This window comes from Carlito syrichta, unplaced genomic scaffold (assembly GCF_000164805.1).
Source record: "Carlito syrichta isolate Samal-C Ts95f unplaced genomic scaffold, Tarsius_syrichta-2.0.1 Scaffold287968, whole genome shotgun sequence".
Taxonomy (NCBI): Eukaryota; Metazoa; Chordata; class Mammalia; order Primates; family Tarsiidae; genus Carlito; species Carlito syrichta.
In genome coordinates, this window is record NW_007232064.1 from 21223 (window position 1) to 37443 (window position 16221).

Genomic DNA, 16221 nt, shown 5'->3' on the forward strand with positions numbered 1-16221 from the left:
CAGATAAGGAAGTTGAGGTACAAAGCAGTTGAATACATGCCATTTTTTTTGAGTCAGGCTCTCACTCTGTCACTTAGGCTGGAGTCCAGTGGCATGATCAGGGCTCACTGCAGCCTCAACCTGCTGGGCTCAGGTGATCCTTCCATCTCAGTCTTCCTAGTAGCTGGAACTACAGGTGCATGCCACCACACCTGGCTAATTTTTTGATTTATTGTAGAGATGAGGTCTCACCAAGTTCTCCAGGTTGGTCTCGAACTTCTGGGCTCAGGCAATACTCTCACTTCCGCCTCCCAAAGTGCTGGGATCACAGGTATGAACCACTGCACCTGACTTATTATTACTATTATTATTATTTACTTATTTTTTTGAGTTGGAGTCTCACTGTGTCTCCCAGGCTGGAGTGCAGTGGCATGCACGCTCATGGCCACCCCAGTGTTGACCTGCTGGGCTCTGGTGATCCTTCTGCCTCAGTCTTCCAAGTAGCTAGAACTACAGGTGCACGCTACCATTTCCGGCTAATTTTTGATTTTTGATTGTAGAGACGAGGTCTTGCTAAGTTGCCCGGGTTCATCTTGAACCTGTGATCTCAGGCAATCCACTTGCCTTGGCCTCTCAAAGTGCTGGGATTACAGGCTGAGCCACCTAGCCTAGCCAAATTCTTTTTTTGAGTTGGAGTCTCACTCCATTACCCAGTCTGGAGTGCAGTGGTATGCTCACAGCCACCACAGCCTCAACCTGCTGGGCTTAGGTGATCCTTCCACCTCAGCCTTCCAAGTAGCTGGAACTACAGACATACACTGCCATACTTGGTTAGTTTTTGTGATTTATTGTAGAGATGAGGTCTCACCAAGTTGCCCAGGTTGGTCTCGAACTCCAAGGCTCAGGCAATCTTCTTGCCTTGGCCTCCTATAATGCTGGGATTATAGGCTGAGAACCATGCCCGGTCTATTATTTTTAATAACAGGTAGTCTCACACTAAATAATACAAAAATGCCTTCTGAGTTCAATATGGATGGTTTATTGTTTTTAAATTGCTTATATGACAAACTCTTCTTGTTGATGAACCAACTTCATGAAACTGGAATCCCAGTGAAAGATAAACTCATCTGAAGAGAAAGATGCCTCTCCCAGTGAGTTATCCATTCTTCTAGATTCATTTTGGAGTACACCAGTCCCTTGGGGCACAGTGGAACATCTTAAGCTCTATAGTGGTTAAATAATACAGAAGTATATATTATATTTTTAAATAATATATAAAAATAAATAATTGCCAATGTTTATATTTTCCTTGTATTAAAATTCCATGGAAATGGGGTTTTTGAAGCAAATAGGATAATCCTTCTATAGGATTTATACTTTTACTCTTTTACTTTTACTCTTTTACTTTTACTCTTTATACTTTTACTCTTGTCATTTATTGATGAATAAAACATATACTGTAAGACAAAAGGGGGGAGGTCACTGAATATGTTTGGCATGCTTACCAATTTTTTGTGTTTAATAAAGACACATTAAAAAATATAAAAGAAGAGAAAATTAAGAAAATAAAAAGGATAGAGGAAATCAAAAGGCAGATAAAGATGGAAAATCACAATGAATATGCATAAAGGTAGGGTGCAGATAGTGTCAGATCCATGTAAGAAAACACTCTTTGATTGGTTTGGAAATGGATCTTCTTAGTGCTGCTGTCTCCCTTGCGTCCTCCAAGGAGTTTTGTTGGCCTCCACAAGTCCTGACCCATATCTGCCTTCAGGCATTTGCCTGCAGCCACTGGGTGTTTGTCCAAAGGTCCATTCCGCCTGACATTTTTGTTTTCCCCAGCTAGGCTCGGCCAAGTTTGGCCAGCCCTCCTGGTGTGGCATCCTTTGGTTGTGCCAGTGTTCGGCCAATACTGCCAAGAGAGCCATGAGGACCAGTCCAGCCATGCCGAGGCGGATCAAATTCCACAGTGTGTAATCTTGATTAATGGCATCTAGAGACATAAATCAGAGAGGTAAATGATTGTTGGTTGCATTCCAGTTCATCCCAACCCCAGTAACAGGAGGTCATGTCCCTATTCACTTGCCAAAATGTGGTTCCCTCAGACCTCCTCTTCGAGGAGTTCATGTTTCACAAGCATGGTACTTATCAGTCTAAAGCCTGCGTCCAAGGGCAGGGGGATGTGGCTCCCAGGGGAATCTTGTAAACAGAGGAAGGTGTCATGATGGGGGGGTTGTGTTTTCTTTTCATTCTCTCCTCCAACTTGGTGATTTCGCCAAATATCTAATCGCTTCTCTGCTATACCTCCAAATAACCAGAACCCCAAATTCTCTTATCTGTCCTCACCTTACAGAAAGTTTGTGTTTCTTTCATACAAAGCAAGGGATACAGCACCATTGGTACCTGGAAAGTAGGTGGGAGGCAAATTTCAGATAAACTTAGGTAAACTGTATCTCCACTATTGTGTGACCTTTGCTTGACATTACTTTTCTCTGTAACTTTTTTCTTTCTTTGTTTGTTATAATGACTAAATAGTCTATGTTATTCTCAAGGATATCCTATAATAACACTGAAATTATGATGCTTGAAAATCCTAGTAAATATCCTCCTTTAAAAATACAAAAATCAATTCCAGATGGATTAGAGATCTAAAAAATGCGAAATGTTTCAAGTTGAGAAAATAATACAGAAAGAAATAATCATGAGGCTGGAATAGGAGATAATTTTTTTTTTGAGTAGCATGATCATAGTCATCACAGCCTCAACCTCTTGGGTGCAGGTGAGTCTTCTGCCTCAGCCTCCTAAGTAGTCAGTTGGGACTACAGGTGCATGCCACCAGGCCTGGCCAATTAATTTTTTGTAGAGATCAGGCCTCACTATGTTACCTCATCTTGAACTCCTAGGCTCAAGTAAAACTCTTGGCTTGGCCTCCCAAAGTGCTGGCATTTACAGGTATGAGCCACTGCACCTGGTCAAAAAGGAGATAATTTCTAAAACAAGATACAGTAGATACTCTAAAGGAAGAGATTAACAAATTCAACCAAGTTAAGTTTTGTTTTATTGACTGAGTTGGAGTCTCACTCTATTGCTCAGGCTGGAGTGCAGTGGCACGCTCATGGCTACTATAGCCTTGACCTGCTGGGCATAGGCAATCCTTTGCCTCAGCCTTCCAAGTAGCTTGAACTACAGGTGCATGCCACCATGCTCTATTAATCTTTTGATGTATTGTAGAGATGAGGTCTTGCTAAGTTGTTTAGGCTGGTCTTGAACCCCTGGACTCAGGCAATCATTGCCTCTGCCTCCCAAAGTGCTGGAATTATAGGTGTGAGCCACCATGCTCAGCCAAAGTAAGTTTGAAAACTAATTTCCATCAAAATAAATCATAGGGAAAGGGAAAAACAAATTTATGACGCCTATAACTAAAAAAGAATCAAGAATTAAAAAATATCCCACTATACATCAAATCCAACCAATTAACACAAGTGAGACTATATAAGAATGGGAAAAACACATGAACAAGCATTTCACAAAGAGATGAGTTAAATATACATGTCAATATGTGCTTAACTATCAGTCAAGGAAAGGTAAATTAAAGCTAAAACAAGCTATCTTTTCTTGCTCTTGATTTAAAAATATTAAATCCCTAACAAATCACAGTGATGGGAAGAATACGAAGCAGAAAGCATTCTCATACACTGCTGATAGGAGTGTGGATTGGTACAATCTCCTTGGAAGATGGTTGGCATCATGTGGCATCAACAGTCATGTGCATATCCTATAAATCAGCAATTCTGCTCATTAGGTATGTCCTAAAGGAGAGAGTCAGCAAACCATGGCCCATAGGTCAAATCCAGCTCACTGCCTGTTTTTGTATGGTCCATGAGCTAAGCATGTTTTTTGTAAGTCATTGAAAAAAACTAAAAGAAGAATATTAATATTTCAGGACATACAAAAATGTTATGACATTCAAATATCAGCACCCTTAAAGATTTATTGTAATGCAACATGCTTATTCATTTACATCTTGCCTGCAACTGCATTCATTCTGTGGAAGTAGCATTGAGCAGTTGCCACTGAGATCGTAAGATTTGCAGAATTGAAGATATTTATGCTTTGACCTGTTATCAAAGAAGTTTGCCAGTCTTTGTGCTAATAGAACATAGGTGCTTAGATACAATAGGACACTTGCACAAGTCTTTTCATATTAACCTTGTTTGTGATAGTGAAACCACTGGATAATACAAATTCATATCAGCATTACTTTGAAAAAAATTTTTTTTTGAGTTGGAGTCTTACTCCGTTGCCAGACTGGAGTGCAGTGGCATGCTCATGGCCACCACAGCCTTGGCTTCTGGGCTCAGGTGATCCTTCCACCTCAACCTTCCAAGCAGCTGGAACTACAGGTGTGTGGCACCATGCCCCACTCATTTTTTGATTTATTGTAGGGGTGAGGTCTCTCTAAGTTGCCCAGGCTGGTCTAGAACCCCTGGACTTAGACAAACCTCTCACCTCAGACTCCCAAAGTGCTGGGATTATAGGCATGAGCCACTGTGCCCAGCCCACATCAGCATACTTTTGATAAAATGTTATACACTCTCTCAATAGAAGACTTATTGCCATTGAAAATGGATGAAATTCAGGTGAAATAATAAAAATAAATACATCTTTTACATATAAAGATAAATAAAAACAAATATGCCTGTGTGTATCCTGTAGTCCATTTACACCAATTGCAAACTCTACCAAAGTAAGCAATTCATTGTCTAGAGACATGTGGATCCCAAAAATGCATTAAAAATAAAGGCAAGATCCATCCCCCAAACAACATTGTTTCTCTCCAGGGAAAGTAGGAGGAGAATTCTATGGGGAATGGGGTTTAGGGTCCTACAGCGATTGCAATTCTTTCTTTTTTTTTTTTTTGAAAGCAGGATTGTTGAGAGGACAGAAAAGTTCCCACAGTGGGAGGGGAACTGAGGGGTTGCCCAATTCTTTGTTTCTTAATATGGGCGATAGTCTACAAATGTATGTATCCATATAACATGCTATGATTCACCATATCAAGATGTTAAAAATCACATAATACGTGCAGAAAGAAGTATTTAGTAACATTAACTCTCTCAATAGATGTATAGATGAGTGAATAGGGGGAGAGAGGGAGAAAGAGAGAGGGAGGAGGGAGACAGACAAGGAGAGAGGTGGAAGGGAGAGAGGAGAGAGAGAGGGATAAAGGGAGGGAGAGAGGAGAAAGAGAGAGATTTGGCCTGTGGGCATGTTATCTCATAGTCTGCTGACCCCTCCTTTATCATATAAGTACACGAGTGGACTTGCTAGTTACAGGATGTGCACAGCATACTAGGTGATGCCAAACTGATTTTCAAAGACATTGTACCGATTTATACTTTTGTGAACTGTGTATGAGGGTACCTTTTACTCTCCATCCTTCCCATCACTATGTTCAGAGTTTTTAAAATATACATTGAGTTGGAGTCTTACTCTGTCGCCCAGGCTGGAGTGCAGTGACACACCCACGGCCACCCCAGCGTCGACCTGCTGGGCTCTGGCGATCCTTCTGCCTCAGCCTTCCAAGTAGCCAGAACTACAGGCGTGTGCTACCACGCTTGGCTAATTTTTTATTTACTGTAGAGATGAGGTCTTGCAAGTTGCCCTGGCAGGTCTTGAACCTGCAGGCTCAGGCAATCCACCCACCTCGGCCTCCCAAAGTTCTGGGATTATAGGCTGAGCCTCCGAGCCTGGCCAGAGTTTAATATTTTTAAATCAAAGGCATATGGGAAGACATCTCATCGTAGTTTTATTTTGCCTTTTCCTGGTTGACAATTAAGTACCTATCAATATGCATATTAACATTTGTCTTGCCTCTTTAGCTAGATTGTTTATGGGTTCTGCCCATTCTTCTGCAGCCTGCTTTTTTTTTTTTTTTGAGTTGGAGTCTCACTCTATCGCCCAGACTGGAGTGCAGTGGCATGCTCCCGGCCACCGCAGCATCGACCTGCTGGGCTCCAGTGATCCTTCCGCCTTAGTCTTTCAAGTAGCTAGAACTACAGGTGCACGCTACCACGCCCGGCTAGTTTTTGAAAAAAAATTTATTGTAGAGATGAGGTCTCGCCAAGTTGCCTGGGCGGATCTCGAACCCGTGGACTCAGGCAATCTACTCACCTCAGCCTCCCAAAGCACGGGATTACAGGCTGAGCCACCGAGCCTGGCTCTGCAGCCTGCTTTTAAAGATTGATTTGATTTTATAGAAGTCGTTAAAAAAATATTGAGTCTATGTCTACAGTTATTCCACCCTGAATGTGCCAGATCTGTTCTGATCTTGGAAGCTAAGTAGGGTCAGACCTGGTTAGTACATCGTTGGGAGTCTATTTTTTTGTCAGTTATATACACCATAATGTGCTTTTCCCTTTCTCTTTTTTTTTTCTTTTAACAATAGGGCCTCCCTCTGTCACCCAGGCTGCAGTGCTGTGGCATGATCATGGCTCACCCTGACCTCCAACTCCTGGGCTCAAGTGATTTCCCTGCCTCAGTTTCCCATGTAGCTGAATGTACAGGCATGTGACATCACACCTGGCTGATTTTTCTTTCTTTTTTTTTCTGGTAGAAACAAGGTCTCACTTTGTTGTCAAGGCTGATCTCAAACTCCAGGCCTCAAGCAATCATCCTGCCTCAGCCTCCAAAATTGCTGGAATTATAGGAATGAGTCACTGCATAACAGCAGATTCTCCATGGTTTCTTTTAATGGGTATACATTCTTAAGTTTAATTTGATTGAATGTATTAATCCTTTTCTTTAGGGTAAGTAGCTATTTATGTTGTTCTAGAAATCTCCTACTCCAGTGTCAAGATGGTCTTCTTCTGTATTGTCTTCTTAAACTCAAAATATTTTGCAATTAGACCTTTTTTTTGAGTTGGAGTCTCACTCCATTGCCCAGGCTAGGCTGGAGTGCAGTGGCATGCTCACGGCCACCCTGGTGTCGGCCTGCTGGGCTCTGGTGATGCTTCCACCTTAACCTTCTAAGTAACCAGAACTACAGGCACACACTACAACACCTGGCTAATTTTTTATTTATTGTAGAGACGAGGTCTCACCAAATTGCCCAGGATGGTCTTGAACCTGCAGGATCAGGCAATCCACCTGTCTTGGCCTCCCAAAGTGCTGGGATTACAGGCTGAGCCACTAAGCCCAGCCTGCAATTAGGTCTTTAATGCACTTGGAATTGATCTTTGTGTTTGATTTTATTTCGCTTCTCCTACATGGATGATTAATTGTCCATTACCATTCTTTGAAAAGACCATTGTGGCCTGCGTGACCTTGCTAACATTGCTAACATTGTCCCAGTCAAGCTAACATTGTCCCAGTCAAGCTCATGCTAAGCAATAGGGTAGTCTCACTACCCTATTGCTTAGCATGAGCTTGACTGGGACAATGTTAGCTTTTTCTCAAGGTAGATATGAGAGATGAAATGGAAGTTGCTTTCTTGAATCATAACTCTTGTTTTTTCTCTCTAACAGACTGATTACGCAACAATATAAAATTGGGCTCATATAATGTTTCTAAGATTCCTTCCCATGAGCACCCAGTTCCCATTCAATCTATCACAGTGAATTCTAATTCAATAGGTAATTTTATTTATTTAGAGTCAGAGTCTTACTCTGTCAACCAGGTTGGAGTGCAGTGGCATGCTCACAGCCACCGAAGCCTCAACCTGCTGGGTTTAGGTGATCCTTCCACCTCAGCTTTCCAAGTAATTGGAGCCATAGGCGTGCACCACCATGCCTGGCTAATTTTTTGATTTATTGTAGAGATGAGGTCTCATCAAGTTGCTCAGGCTGTTTTCAAACCCTTGGACTCAGGCAATTCTCTCACCTCTTCCTCCCAAAGTGCTGGGATTACAGGCATGAGCCATTGCACACAGTGATAACTTTATTTTTATTTGTTATTTTTTTTGAGTCAGAGTCTCACTCTGTTGCCCAGGGCTGGAGTGCAGAGGCTTGCTCACAGCTACTGCAGCCTCAGCCTGCTGGGCTCAGGTCATCTTTCAGCCTCAGTCTCCTGAATAGCTGGGACTACAGGCATATGCCACCATGCCTGGCTAATTTTTTGATTTATTTTAGAGACGAGGTCACATCAAGTTGCCTAGGCTGGTCTCAAACCCCTGGGCTCAGGCAATCCTTTTGGCTTGGCCTCCGAAAGGGCTGGGATTACAGGCATGAGCCACTGTGCCCAGCAGAATCTAGCACAGTAGGCTAGTTTAAGGATTTCCAGCTGCAACTGGAAAAGAGTCTGGTATCTACAGTCTCAACCCAGCCTCTAAATACATGACTCTGAAGGTTGGCCCCTTCTTTCTCAACAGACCCTGTGTTTTCAATGGACTCTGGAAAACTCTAAAAAGGATGAGAAGGTCAAATGTGGGGTGGATGAGAAACCCCATTTTCACAGTCTTTAAGTAAGTGAGTCTTTGCTTTCTTCTCTTTCTCAGTGCACTGCTTCATAGTCCTGCCTGGTAACAAGACTCTGGACAGTCAACCTGGACATACACAGGCGGGACTTGTAGGCACCTATTGTGGAGGAAGATAAGACCTCAATAGGTCAACAACAATTGTGTTAAATATATTAAGGTAAAAGGTCTCAGAGTAAAACTTGCCAAAGCTATAAAACCATAATAACCATGTTACAAAGGCAAAAACTTGCTGATTATGTTACAAAAATCCCTGCTGATTATGTTACAAAAAACAAATGACCATTTTTTTTTGAGTCAGAGTCTCACCCCATCGCCCAGGGTGGAGTGCAGTGGCATGCTCACCTGCACCCCAGTGTTGGCCTGCTGGGCTCCTGCCATCCCTCTGACTTGGCCTTCCAAGTAGTTGGAAATACAGGCACATGCCACCATGCCTGGCTAATTTTTTTTTGATTTATTGTAGAGACAAGGTTTTGCCAAGTTACCCAGGCTGGTCTCAAACCTGTGGGCTCAGGCAATCCACTCGCATTGGCCTCCCAAAGTGCTGGGATGACAGGCTGAGCTACCAAACTCAGTCAACCATGGTTAAACAATTCTGGCAAAATAGATAGCCAGAATCAGTTATTCTGAGCAATGTGGACACACAACCCTCTTAGCACAATAATTCTGACAGTTAAGCTCCTTAACATTGTCCTACATAAAAAAAAACCCAATGGCCCTACCTCTTTACAGACAATAGACGACAGTCTCCCTTTGCCCTGCTTTCCCTCTGCTCCCTTACAGGAAATCTTTGTATCTTTCCTATAATAAATGGACCTTTCTTTTATTTTTATTTTTTATTTTTTGAGTTGGAGACTCACTCTGTTGCCCAGACTGGAGTGCTGTGGCATGCTCCCGGCCATCGCAGCCTTGCCCTGCTGGGCTGTGGCAATCCTTCCACCTCAGTCTTCCAAGTAGCTGGAACTACAGGCGTGCACTATCATGCCCGGTTAATTTTTTTAAAAAAATTTATTGTAGAGATGAGGTCTGCCAAGTTGCCCAGGCGGGTCTCGAGCCCACGGGCTCAGGCAATCCACTCACCTCGGCCTCCCAAAGCACGGGATTACAGGCTGAGCCACCGAGCCCAGCCAGTTGGCCTTTCTTAATTCACTGCTGTCTTGGTAATTCTTTCACCACCCGCACTCAACTCTAGCTTCAACTAGTCGTAAGCACACATCACCTTTGACAATAACCTCCAGGGCCTCGCTGGGGGCTGACCACAGATAGGGACTGCTGCTGTTCCAACCATAGCACTTGTAGCTCCCTGCAAGACTGGTGTTCACGGGACCCAGGGTGAAGTAACCCTGGTCTAGTCCGTCTTGGTTCTGTGGAAGAGGGGCTTCTCCCTCCTTGGCCAGTGAAAATCTATCAAATGAGATGTGTGCTGAGCTGCACATGAAGGAAATGTTCTCTCCTGGCATCAACACAAGACGGACTGTCTTCCTATCTGTAGAGAGGAAGGGTTTTTCATAGAAGCCTAAGAGAGAAGAGAGTGAGCTGTTAGCAATGTTTTTTTAAAAAAATATATTATCTATTGAAAAATTTTATTTTTGTATCAGATGGCTAAAGTGTCAAAAAGGTTAGAGAGACTTACAGCTTACACATGAGTGTGAAAACCCCCTCATCACACTCATGAACTGCAAAAGTAACTATTTTATTTTGAGTCAAGGTCTCACTCTGTTACCCAGGCTGAAAGGCAGTGACATGATCATGGCTTACTGCAGCCTTGACCTTTTGGCCTCAAGTGATCTTTCCACCTCTGTCTCCCGAGTAGCTGGGACTACAGGTGCATGCCACCACACCCAGCTAATTTTTTGAATTTTTGTAGAGAAGAGGTCTCACCAAGTTGTCCAGGCAGTGTTTTTTTTTTTTTTTTGAGTTGGAGTCTCACTCCGTTGCCCAGGCTGGAGTGCAGTGGCACACTCATGGCCACCCCAGCATTGACCCGCTAGTGATCCTTCTGCCTCAGTCTTCCAAGTAGCTGGAACTATAGACATGCACTACCACACCCTGTTAATTTTTAATTTATTGTAGAGATGAGGTCTTGCCAAGTTGTCCAGGCTGGTCTCAAACCCATGGGCTCAGGCAATCCACTTGTCTTGGCCTCCCAAAGTGCTGGAATTACAGACTGAGCCACTGTACCTGGCCAGCATTTTTTTAATTGTCAAAAAAGTTGTTTATATATTTGTCCTGTACACCATGATGTTTTGAAATAGTTATGCATTGTGGAATGGCTAAACTGAACTAATTGACACATCTTACATACTTTTTGTGGCAAGAACACTTGAAATTTTCTGTCTTAGGAATTTTCAAGTACACAATACATTGTTACTGACTATAGTCATCATGATATACACTAGATTTCTCGAACTTATTTTTCCCATGGAACTAAAATTTGGGGCTGGGCACAGTGTCTCACACCTGTAACCCCAGCACTTTGAGAGGTGGAGGCGAGAGACTGCCTAAGCCCAGGGGTTCAAGACTAGCCTGGGCAACTTGGTGAGACCTCGTCTCTACAATACATTTTAAAATTAGCTGGGCATGGTGGCACCTGTAGTCCCAGCTACTCAGGAGGCTGAGGTGGGAGGATCTCCTGAGCCTAGCCGGTTGAGGCTGTGGTGGCCATGAATATGTCACTGCACTCTGGCCTGGGCAGCAGAGTGAGACTTCAACTAAAAAAAAAATAACTAAAATTTTATATTATTTGGCCTGCATCTCTCCAGTCCCTCATCCCCCACGACTGGTAACCATAGTCTACTGTCTATTTCTATGAGTTCAAATTTTTCGATTCCACTTATAAGTGAGATCATGTAGTATTTGTCATTCTGTGTCTGACTGGCTTATTTCACGTAACATAATGCTCTCCAGGTTCATCCACGTGGATGCAAATGTCAAGGTTTTACTCTTTTAGGACTGAATAGCACTCCCTTGTGTATATGAGGGGATTCCCCAAACAAGAATTTATTCATAAAAAAATTGTATATTTATTCTCACATGTTTAAACTTCAGTCACCTTCAAAGTACTCTCTGTTTGATGCAATGCATCTATCGAGACACTTTTTCCACTGCTCAAAACAGTTTCTGAACTCATCCATTTTGATGTCTTTTGTGCTTCTGCCATTTTTTGTTTTACCTCTTCAACACCAGCAAAATGCTTCCCTTTGAGGACTCTTTTCATCCAGGGAAACAAACAAACAAAAAAGTCAGTTGGGGTAAGATCGGGAGAATAGGGATGGTGGAGCATGGGGGTCATGCTGCTTTTAGCCCCAAACTGCTGAACACTCAGTTTGGTGTGGGCAGGTGTGTTTGTAAATCACCCATTATGAAATGGGCAAATGTGTTGAAAAAAATCTCCCCACAAAAAATCATTGTAGTCAAACTCAGCCTCTCACAACAATGCTAGCTGGTCTATGGATGCTGACGGGTTCCTAGAACACTTACCTAGCAGGAGAAGACTGTACTAAAAGGTGCCTGCCCTCCAAAAGATAATTCTGCTTTTTTGGGGGTTCTTGCATCTATACCACATTTTCTTTAGCTATTCATGTATTGAGAGACTTTTAGGTGGTTTCCATATCCTGGCTGTTGTGAACAGTGCTGCCATGAACGTGGGCATGCAGCACCTAAGATTTTGTTCTTTCCTCTTTATCTTTGCTCCCTGAGTTGCATCTGTGCTAAGAGAAGGAGAGATGCAGGTGTTCTCTGCTCTTAAGGAATGGGAGCTGGGACCCATGGGATCCCTACCCTGTCCCACACTATCACTGACAAGTCTGAGCCAGCAACCGGTCCATGGGGTTTAGCTGAGACACCATTTTCAAAAGATAGTCTCTAAAGTCAAAGTAATGTGTTGGGGGAAAAAAAATGGACAGTATCCAGAGAGTTTAAGGAACTATGTCAGAAGCGGAAGACATGTCAGGAGACACTGTGTAAAATGTATGTCAGTAGTTGAAGGACCTAGAAATTCTTCTAATGTCACAGGCCAGTCTCAGGGTAGAGTTAAAGCAAGGTGGAACCAAGCAGGGGAGCATAACTAAAAAAAAAGTAATGGGAACTCTCTGTAGTTACCTTCTCAATTAAAAAAAAAATCTAAAGCTCAACTCTCTTAAAAATAAGGCAAATCCTCCTGGAGGCCGGAGCCCCTGATGCCCCCTCACCTGCCACAGCCAGCTCCAGGTCTGCACTGTACGGGGACCAGCTGAATTTCTTCCTGTACCGGCACTGGTACCGGCCTGCGCTGTTTGCGTCCATGTGGTTAAGGATGAACTTGGCCTCCTTCTGGATTCCCAGCTTCTTCTCCACCTCCTTGTAGGAAGAGTTCTTCAAGCTCATCAGTTGGTACAGGTAAGACTCTGAAGTGCCTTGGCACCGGATCCTTGCAGATCCGTTCCAGGGAATCACAGGGCCTGACTCTGCAGATATGATGGGCCTGGGAAAGTCTCCTGGGGGAAGGTAAAGCCTAGACTCAGTCAGTTGCCACTGGGAAACCAGTCCTGACCTTCTCTGTGGGGCAGGGGGGATGCAAGTAAATGAATGCATGAAGGACCTACAATTCTTTATTTTTTAGGTATTTTTTGTACGTAAAATAAAGCATGCCATTTTGCGCATGTTAACATTAATTCAGTGGCATTGATTATATTCACCATGTTATGTGACCATCACCACTGTTTTCCAATATTTACTTATTAGATTAGATTTTTCTTTTTTTTTTTGAGTCAGAGTCTCAGTCTGTCGCCCAGGCTGGAGTCATGGCTCACCAAATTCTCGACCTCGTGGGCTCAGGCGATCCTTCTGTCTCAGCCTCCCCAGTGGCTGGGACGGTAGGCACCATGCCACCATGCCCAGCTACAATTTTTTTTTGGTAGAGAGAAGGTCTCGCCATGTTGCCCAGGCTGGTCTTTAAACCCTGGGCTCAGGAAATCCTGTTACCTCGGTCTTTCAAAGTGCTGGGACTACAGGCATGAGCATGCTGCCTGGCCTATTTTCTAACATTTTTGCTTCCCCAAACAGAAAGTGTACACATTAAGCAATAACTTGCCACTCATCCTAGCCACAGTCTCTGTTAACCTCTAATCCACTTTTTGTCTCTAGGAGTTTCACCACTACCTCATAGAAACAGAACTGACAGTGTTTTTATGTGTGTGTGTGTGGGTGTTTGGCTTATTGTCTTAATTTAATGTCTCTTGGACTCTAGAGAGATCAGGTTGTGAAAACAGAATAGATTTGACTTAGGGAAGGATGGTGGGCGGGGATGACGTCTGCTTCCTCATTTTTGCAGTTGTGAGCATTCAGTAAGCTGCAAGGCCTTCCTGGGGAAATAGGCTCACCCGGCACAGGCTGTGAGATGGACACGTGAAAGGGAAGCACGGTAGAGATGACTAGAATCGGGAGTAAAATTGGCATCTATGGGGGGGGACCTAAAAAAATAGGATTATCTTTTGGAGGGCGGGTGCCTTGTAGTGCAGGTGTCCCCCTCAGAGTAAGTGTTCTAGGAAGCCCTCAGCATCTGTGCACCAGTGGGCATTGTTGTGAAAGGCTGTGTTGCAGAAGAAATGTCCCGAGCTGTGGCAAACTTGTGACTGGCTCTTCCACCATAGCAATGCATCTGCTCATCCCATGTTGAGTGAGTTCAGCAGTTTTGGACTAAAAACGGCAAGACTCCCTTGCCCCATCCTCCCTATTCACCCGTCCTGCCCTGAGTGACTTTTATCTGTTTCCCTGAATGAAAGGTGACCTCAAAGGGAAATGTCTGCCAATGTGAAAGAGGTGAAATAAACACGGCAGAAGCACTAAAAGGCATCGAAATAGATGAGTTCAAAAACTGTTTTGAGTAGTGGAGAAAACATCTCGACAGGTGTATTGCCTCAAACGGAGAGTATTCTGAAGGTGACAGAAGTGTAAACATGTAAGAACAAATGCACATTTTTAAAATAAAGAAAGCCTGATCTTTTGGGTTTCCCCCTTGTATCTGGGCTGCAAACTCTCCCTCCATTCCCTCTGTCCTGGAACTTCCAAGAGGGTCTAAAGACACTGGGGAAGATTTAAGGAACACTCACCTTCCTGTGCCTGCATCTTCTGGCTCAGACAGAACACTGGAAGAGAGAGATTCATGAAAACTCAGTCCTCTGGTTTGCTGTCTTTATTACAAATCATTCTACATAATGACATGCAGAGGAATATGGGGTTCGCAAACACTTTTTTTCTTCCACAGAAAGCACAGTTTTTTGGGCTGTTTTTTTTGAGATGTCATCTCATACCACTTATAATGACTTTTATTAAAAAGTCAAAAAACACAACAGATATTGGCAAGGTTGTGGAGAAAAGGGAACATTCCTACACTGTTGGGAATGTAAGCTAGTTCAGCCCCTGTGGAAAGCAGTTTAGAGATTGCTCAAAGAACCAAAAATAGATTTACTATTTGACCCATCAGTCCCACCACTGGGCATATACCCAAAGGAGTGTAAGTACCTCTACAAAAAGACACCTGGACTTGTATGCTTATGGCAGCACCATTCACAGCAGCATAAACGTGGAACCAACCGAAGTGCCCACAGTGGACTAGACAATGAAAATGTGGCACATATAATAAACATTATGGGGAAAAATATACTATGGATAACTACACAGCCACAAAGAGAACAAAATCATGTCCTCTGCAGCAATGTTGATGCAGGTGGAGGCCATTATTCTAAGTTAATTAACATGAATACAGAAAACAATACCACATGTTCTCACTTATAGTGGGAACTAAACACTGGTACACACAGACAAAAAGATGGGAACAACAGGCACTTTAATAGTGGGGAGAGAGAGAAAGGAGCAAGGATTGAAAACCTACCCCTTGGGAAACTGCGAGGGGAAGAAGAGACACACCCCATCAACAAGGGTACCCGTGTAATCAGTGTCCACACACCCAACACTGAATTGTACCCCACATCTCCACAACAACAACAACAAAAAGTATCTGATATACATAAAAATCAATAGAAATGGCTGCCCAGGCTGGTCTCAAACTCCCGGGCTCAAGCAGTCCTCTTGTCTCGACCTCCCAGAGTTCTGGGATTACAGGTGTGAGCCAACACACCTGGCCAGAAGGCACAGTTTTGAGGCTCATCCTTCAGTTTAATCTTCTAGATTCCAGCTTCTAAGTTTCTCATTTATAGGAACCCCGGAACTGTCATGGACCCTAGACAGCATGCCATGGGTTGAATGGAAACAATTGAGCACCATGATCTATCCTGGACTTGGGCAGAAAGAGTGTCACAGATATTTGGGCAAAGAAGATCTCTCCACCAAGATCAGGTCTCCCTGATAGCCACTCAAATGACCGAGTCCTCATGTTAAGAGATGCCCTGACTATCGTGGGACTCCCCCACCCTCCTCTCTAGCCCACTTTGATTTTGAAACTCACCAAGATAGAGGAGGGTGGTGTCTCTGGGGAACATGATGGCGACACAGCCTTGGCCCTGTTAGACTCTTGTTGGTGTACATTAGCAGAATGATGAATACTTATAAGACTGCCAGTTCCAGAGGAAGTGTCTGGTAAGAGACCTTCGTCAGAGAATTTCTACATCCATTGCCTCATAAGAAAGAGGAGCAGTTCCTTCCCAAAGAACTTAGTTCTGGGTTGCTCTAGGGTGGGGTCCCGGAGAAGACTTACAGGTCCAACAATTAAGTTTGTGAACTCATCGTAGAAAAAGTGCTACATACCTCACTATGAATATCACTATGGTCAA

At 43.5% G+C, this 16221-nt stretch overlaps 1 protein-coding gene across 1 annotated transcript; it reads right to left on the reverse strand.

Moving 5' to 3' along the window:
• Window positions 1-1676: 1676 nt before the first annotated feature.
• Window positions 1677-15930, reverse strand: LOC103255256 (immunoglobulin alpha Fc receptor-like). The gene is made up of 4 exons (XM_008053222.1): window positions 15897-15930; window positions 14542-14577; window positions 12643-12927; window positions 1677-1972 (listed from the first exon to the last, which is right to left on the reverse strand). Exons 1-4 carry the CDS (start codon window positions 15928-15930, stop codon window positions 1677-1679), a joined length of 651 nt encoding a protein of 216 aa, XP_008051413.1.
• Window positions 15931-16221: the final 291 nt, after the last annotated feature.